Below are 7,058 nucleotides of genomic sequence, written 5' to 3'. Positions count from 1 at the left end.
AATTGAAATCCCGTGATCATTTGTATAATTGCAATGCAACGTTTGATCAAAATGACAAACTACTTGGAGTAGAACTGGGCCTGCAGTTGAAATGTTTAATCTATGCCAAAACCTCAGTACTTTCACTGGGAAATGAAGTACACAAATATAATTTGTCTGTAGATACTAAAATATTCTACAGTCTGAATTACAGTACACCGTTCCTTTGGAACATAACAAGTTAAACTGATTTGAATATAATTTGTACCTTAAGCAGTGTTTAAATTGTAAAAGTCAATTTTAATGGATATGCATAGGAAAACAAATATCAATATAAGCATTTCTCAAAAATGAACTTTGAAGAGCTCCTACAATCTAAAACAGTTTTGCCATGGTCATCGTCCACAACCAAACGTTTTATTCCATTCTTCATACAGTTCCAGATCTTTTGGAGAGACACTTGGCCTAACATTTACAAAAGCATTTTTAAAGTCTATGAAGGCAATAGGCCGAACTTGATCTGGTGTGATGGTGGAGATGTCTGCTATCTGAATGCTGCGAATTGGCCCCAAGGCTGCCTCCCGACACAGCTGAGTCATGTCAGCCCCTGAAAATCCCTTCGACTGTTCAATGATTACCTCAAATTCCTCTTGACTCAAGGAACAGTTTTCACAGGACATCAGCTTCACTACGATATCCTTCCTTGCTGATCCTTCAGGCAAAGGTATGTACAGTCTTTTGACCAGACGCCTACGAGCTGCTTCATCTATTTCCTGGGGGCGGTTTGTGGCTCCTACCACTAAAATTCGATCTTCTGCAGATGTAGTAGCGCCATCCAACTGTATTAAAAACTCCGTTTTTATTCTACGAGAAGAATCGTGCTCTCCATCGACTCGTTGAGATAAGAGAGAGTCAATCTCATCAATGAAGATGACTGCAGGTTGGTGGCAGCGTGCTACAACAAACATTGCACGTACCATTTTTTCACCCTCACCAACCCACTTGGATGTCAGTGAGGAAGCACTGATGCTGAAGAAAGTAGCTCCTGATTGACATGCAATGCATTTACCAATTAGAGTTTTACCTGTTCCAGGGGGGCCAAATAAAAGGATTCCCTTGGGTGGTCCACGGAGCCCTGTAAAGATATCTGGTCTCAGCATTGGCCAAACAACTATTTCCTTAATGGTTGCTTTAGCAAACTCCAACCCAGCTATATCATCCCAGTTCACTGGAGGACCATGGTCCATGATCTCACTCATAATTAACTGAATCATCTTTGGCTCAAGATTCTTCAAACGCTCATCCACAGGTTGGGACGGATCAAAAGAACTGTTTCCATGAGGCAAAGACATCTCACCATTTTCATCGCCATTATCCTGTTTTGAGACTGGAGAAATAAATTTTCCAAATAAACCTCGAGACCTGGCCGTTCCCAGTGATTTCTTTGAGGTGTTGTACGCCGTTGCTGTTGATACGGGTAGTCGCTGTGGTAGATTACCACATTTTTTCAGTTGTTCCACTTGCAGTTGATCCTTCGCAGTTTTAAAAGTAACCATACATCTGTCATCAATGGCACATCCATCACTTTTCATACTTTTTGTCATGCTTTCAAAACCTTTTTGATTGGTATTAGTCCAACTTTGGTTTTGAAAGTGTCCATAAGGCACGTCATTATATGATTCGCTGCCTCCATCTCCAGATAAGGAGGAAGATTTCCTTTTTGATGAACTACTCGAAGGAACAATGAGTGATTTGCTATCAAGAGCCAAACACTGTCCAGAAACAGTGCCTCTCTGACTTGCCTGAGCTCCAGAATAACTTGCCGATTTGCTTAATTTCAGCAGGGGGCCATCATGAATATTTTTACAAGGTCCCAACGCGGATATATTTGAAGAATCCAAAGCATTCATCTCATCATTCCCTGGATTAGCAATCAATGGATTTTGCACCATTTTCATACCTGTAAAGGCTGTAACTGTGGATGAAATGTCTGAAAATTTGTTTCGGACAATATTTTTGGGGGGAATTTCAAAGGACGGAATAAAATTTTGAGATGCTGAACATTCGGCATCACTGGAAGATCTAGGTCCCATTTTCATATGGTCTGAATTTGCTTTGTGATTAGGTTTCCCAACCACTGTTGCAACATCAACTGCTGAAACTAGCAGGTCTCTCGTTTTTTTGCTAGAGTTAAACATCTCCTGCACACATTTTAATTTGCAAACATTGTCTATCGTCAAAGACGACTGCCACTGACTGCTGTCATTTTTCTGACATCTTGATAAACTCAGCGCACTGTCGGCATAATTATTCAACCCAATTTCTGCATTGTCTGAATCAATAACAGCTGCATATTTTTCAGTACATCTTCTAAATAAGCTGGCAGCACATTGCTCCGAGATGTCGGCATTTGCCCAAGCATACTGTAACTGCAACAGATGCCCGCGATAAGCATCTGCTTTCACTCCAGGGGTGCAGTGACTAGATATTATATTGAAATAATGCTTCTGCCATTCACTGAGGTGCAGCACATCATGAGGCTGCATGTTACTTAACCTGTGCAGAAGAAAGCAGAGATTAACATTGCCATAATTACAGGAATCTTAACTTTGGATGGCAAACTCATACTCAAGATTTTTACCCTGCATAAAAACAGGTTAGTCTAAATCAACAGAAAGCTGCATTTCATATTTGCTCTAAGGATCACTTTGCTTGACCCAGTTGACACCTTTAAATCATAATCAGTGCATCTGTGCCCTGAGTTCTGAATGTCTGAGGAAGGGTCTTGACCCGAAACGTCACCCATTCCTTCTCTTCAGAGATGCTGCCTGTCCCGCTGAGTTACTCCAGCAGTTGTATCTACCCTGAGATCAAGGTTGGGTGCTGAGATGGTATTGCTATTAAAAAAAGACCCTGTAGTTTTTAGCAAAAAGTAGGCAGCAAGGAAAATGCCAACACTCTGCATACAGCCCTACAGCTTCATTCTCCATCAAGAGCCAACAACACATCCTCACATCAGCCCCTTCTTTTCCTCGTTTCGCAACTCCGTCCACTCCCCTAAAACTGTTTTCCCCTCCCCAAGCCCTTCCCCTCTCTCTCCCTCTCTCCCTCCACCCCTCCCTCCCTCCTCCCTCTCTCTCCCTCCTCCCTCTCTCCCTCCTCCCCCTCCCTCTCTCCCTCCTCCCCTCTCTCCCTCCTCCCCCTCCCCCTCTCTCCCTCCTCCCCCTCCCTCTCTCCCTCCTCCCCCTCCCCCTCTCCTCCCTCTCTCTCCCTCCTCCCCCTCCCTCTCTCCCTCCTCCCCTCTCTCCCTCCTCCCCCTCCCCCTCTCTCCCTCCTCCCCCTCCCTCTCTCCCTCCTCCCCCTCCCCCTCTCTCCCTCCTCCCCCTCTCTCCCTCCTCCCCCTCTCTCCCTCCTCCCCCTCTCTCCCCCTCTCTCCCTCTCTCCCTCCTCCCCTCTCTCCCTCCTCCCCCTCCCCCTCTCTCCCTCCTCCCCCTCCCTCTCTCCCTCCTCCCCTCTCTCCCTCCTCCCCCTCCCCCTCTCTCCCTCCTCCCCCTCTCCCTCCTCCCCCTCCCCCTCTCTCCCTCCTCCCCTCTCTCCCTCCTCCCCCTCCCCCTCTCTCCCTCCTCCCCCTCCCTCTCTCCCTCCTCCCCTCTCTCCCTCCTCCCCCTCCCCCTCTCTCCCTCCTCCCCTCTCTCCCTCCTCCCCCTCCCCCTCTCTCCCTCCTCCCCCTCCCTCTCTCCCTCCTCCCCTCTCTCCCTCCTCCCCCTCCCCCTCTCTCCCTCCTCCCCCTCTCCCTCCTCCCCCTCTCTCCCTCCTCCCCCTCTCTCCCTCTCTCCCTCTCTCCCCCACCTCGGGCTCGCGCCGCCACCTCGCGCTGTCCGGGTGCGCCAACAATCACGGACAGCGCGGCAAGATGGTTGTTGGAGGCGCGGCCGGACACAGCGCCGCCCCCTGGCGGCCGGACACAGCGGCGGCGCCGCCCCCTGACGGTCGGACACAGCGCCGCCCCCTGACGGTCGGACACAGCGCCGCCCCCCTGGCGGCCGGGCACACAGCGGCGGCGCCCCCTGGCGGCCGGGCACACAGCGGCGGCGCCCCTGGCGGCCGGGCACACAGCGGCGGCGCCCCCTGGCGGCCGGGGGGGGGGGGAGAGGCGACCCCAGGCGGCGGCTGCAGCGATTTGACAGGCGACCTTTTTCCAGCCTCAAAGCTTCCCCCGAGGAGGAGATGTTACCGGCGACATCACAGTATGTCAGAGAGAACATTAAAATAAAAATAAAACATAATGTAAACGGTGATTTTTGATGAGGAAGAGATGTTAAAAGGCAGATTTGATGATAATACATTGGCAGTTGTAATATTCACACTAATGTCTCATTGAAGTGCACCGGGCACCGGGCACCGGGCACCGGGCACCGGGCACCGGGCACCGGGCACCGGGCACCGGGCACCGGGCACCGGGCACCGGGCACCGGGCACCGGGCACCGGGCGCAGGTAGATAATGCCCTGGACCTGCATTCTAATTCAGGATGTAGTTACCAATGTGGCAAAAGTATAATGAAGAACCTCCTGGCTGGAGGTTCAAACCTGGTAGACCATGATGAACAATGGTGAACTGAAGTGACCTGAACGTAAATGTGATGCCCATAACATGCACACAAGGGGATAGTTTGTCATTTTACCGCAGTGAGTCCAGCTCCGACCCTTGAAGCACTAATCTCTAGAATTACCATACAGAGAAAGCTGACTAGGTCCATTTTCCAAAACTAACCACATCTTTAGATTGCATGCATCCAGGGAGAGCTAGTGAACTGGATACATGGTAAGAAATGGGCTGGTGGTGGAAGGTTGCTTTTCTGACTGGAGACCTGTGACGAGTGGTGTGCCTCAGGGATTGGTGTTGGGCTCATTGCGGTTTGTCATCTATATCAATGATTTACATGAGAATATACAAGGCATGATCAGTATTTTTAATATGACACAAAAATAGGTGGTATCATAGACAGTGAAGATTGTTATCAAGAATTACAGCTGGATCTTGGACAGCAGGGCAAATGAGCCAAGGAATAACTAATGGAGTTTAATTGAGGTTTTACTTTAGTGTAGTTTATTGTTGCATGCTAACCAGTTAGCTGAAAGACAAGGTATGTGTAAGCTGTTGGATTTTGGGATGTCAATAGAGGGAAAGATGTTCACAGTGAACAGTTGGACACTGGGAAATGTTGCAGTGCAGACGTATTGAGGAGTAAAAGTGCATTGTTCCTTGAAATGGTTCAATGGAACTGCTAAGTTCCGGTTCTGGGGCTGTGCACACGGCAGCCAGCCACCAATCGATCGTTTTTCCTTTTTTTAACTTATTTAATTCCTATTTATTTGGTAATTTTTTGGTTAGTTATTTCGATTTTCACACCGTGGTGTGGATGTGCAGTTTACAAAGGAGTACAAATACCTTGGAGTTTACCTGGACAGTAAACTGGGCTGGTCCAGGAATGCTGAGGCCCTGAGAAGATGGGACAGAGCCGGCTGTACTTTTTGAGAAGGCTCCTCTCCTTCAACGTGTGCAATAAGATGCTGCAGATGTTTTATCAATGATGGCTAGTGCCAGCTTCTTCGCTGTTGTGTGCTTGGATAGCAGGGCAAAAGGCTGCGGAAGCTAACAGGATTAACAAGCTCATCAGGAAGGCTGGCTCCATCCTGGAGCGGAGTTGGATTCATGGGAGGTGGTCTTGGAGGGGATGATGCTCCTCAAATTGCACAGCATCTTGGACAATACAGCTCACCCTGGTCAACCTGAGGAGTACTTTCAGCAACAGACTGGTTCCACCAAGATGCAATACAAAACGCCACAGGAGATTCTTTTTCCCTGTGGCTATCAAACTGTACAACTCCTCCCCCTTTTGTTGTGGGGTAGACTAACTCCCCTCCCCTCCAACCCCCACCTCCCCAATCTTTACACATCCCCAATCCTTTTCACTCCTCACTTTAAATTCATGTATCTTGTGTTTTATGACTGTTGGCAGACCAATTTCTCTCCTGGGATAAATAAAGTTCTATCATATCGTACTGTCACATATACCGAAGTACGGTGAAATTCCTTTTTTTTCTATATGGTTCAGTAAAGTATTACTATTCCTAAACACAATCTTAGATTAAGTACAACATATATGGAAATAGTTTACTGAGACAATATACCCAGAGTCATCAGGTTTTGGCACCATTTCAAAGCCCAAGTAACTTTAAGTGCAGCACACTCTCTTATACAATTTAAAATATTACATAGACTACATTATTCCAAAACTAAATTACATAGTATTTTTCCAAATATATCTGCCATTTGTGATAAATGTCAGCAATTGGAAGCTAATTTAACGCATATATTTACAAACTGTGAAAAAATTACTAAATTCTGGTCAGAAATATTCAAAATAATTTCGAATGTGATTAATATGAAGCTGACCCCTGACTCAAATTTAATAATACTGGGAATATTAGAAACAGATCAATTAACAACAACGAATCAAAGAATTTTTATTGATTATAGCTTAATAATTGGGAAAAAATTAATACTGAAATTTTGGAAAGGTCCTACATCCCCCACAATTAAAATGTGGATTACAGGAATGTCGGAGACACTCCATCTGGAAAGATTGAGACTTGTACTCATGGACAGGTTGATTCTTTTCAGAGGAATATGGTCTCCATTTATCGTATATTTAAAGGGTCAAAATGGCTTGGTGCGAGGACCTGACCGCGGCCTGAATAATGGAATGGAGGAAGAATTATGAATTGTAAATCATCGATATATCTCCAATGATGGATAACTTTTTTAATACTCCATTCATTTCTCCAATTTGGACTTCTTATTTTTATTTTATTTTTCTCTATCTTTCCCTCTTTGAAAAAAAAAAAAAAAAAGTATAGAAATGTATAAGATATAATAATTTATTAATATGTACTTATGACTAATAAAAATATTTATCAAAAAAAAACTTTAAGTGCAGCTGAACAGGAAAGCTGGAAATTGTGCAGAGAAGATAGGGCGGCACGGTAGCGCAGCGGTAGAGTTGCTGCTTTACAG

General features: G+C 46.2%; 1 protein-coding gene across 1 annotated transcript; it reads right to left on the bottom strand.

The window, feature by feature from the left end:
• Positions 1-258: 258 nt before the first annotated feature.
• fignl1 (fidgetin-like 1) lies at positions 259-3,926 on the bottom strand. Its single transcript, XM_078427982.1, has 2 exons — positions 3,829-3,926; positions 259-2,535 (listed from the first exon to the last, which is right to left on the bottom strand). The coding sequence occupies exon 2, from the start codon at positions 2,523-2,525 to the stop codon at positions 375-377; it is 2,151 nt and encodes a 716-aa protein (XP_078284108.1). The 5' UTR covers positions 2,526-2,535; positions 3,829-3,926; the 3' UTR covers positions 259-374.
• Between the last annotated feature and the right edge of the window lie 3,132 nt (positions 3,927-7,058).

This window comes from Rhinoraja longicauda, chromosome 2 (assembly GCF_053455715.1).
Source record: "Rhinoraja longicauda isolate Sanriku21f chromosome 2, sRhiLon1.1, whole genome shotgun sequence".
In the NCBI taxonomy this organism is placed as follows: Eukaryota; Metazoa; Chordata; class Chondrichthyes; order Rajiformes; family Arhynchobatidae; genus Rhinoraja; species Rhinoraja longicauda.
Note: the sequence above shows the minus strand (reverse complement) of the source record. Positions and strands in the feature narration are given on the sequence as shown.

Excerpts from the sequence above, each read along its gene's own strand:
- fignl1 (XM_078427982.1), bottom strand. The coding sequence starts at position 2,525 with ATGCAGCCTCATGATGTGCTGCACCTCAGTGAATGGCAGAAGCATTAT.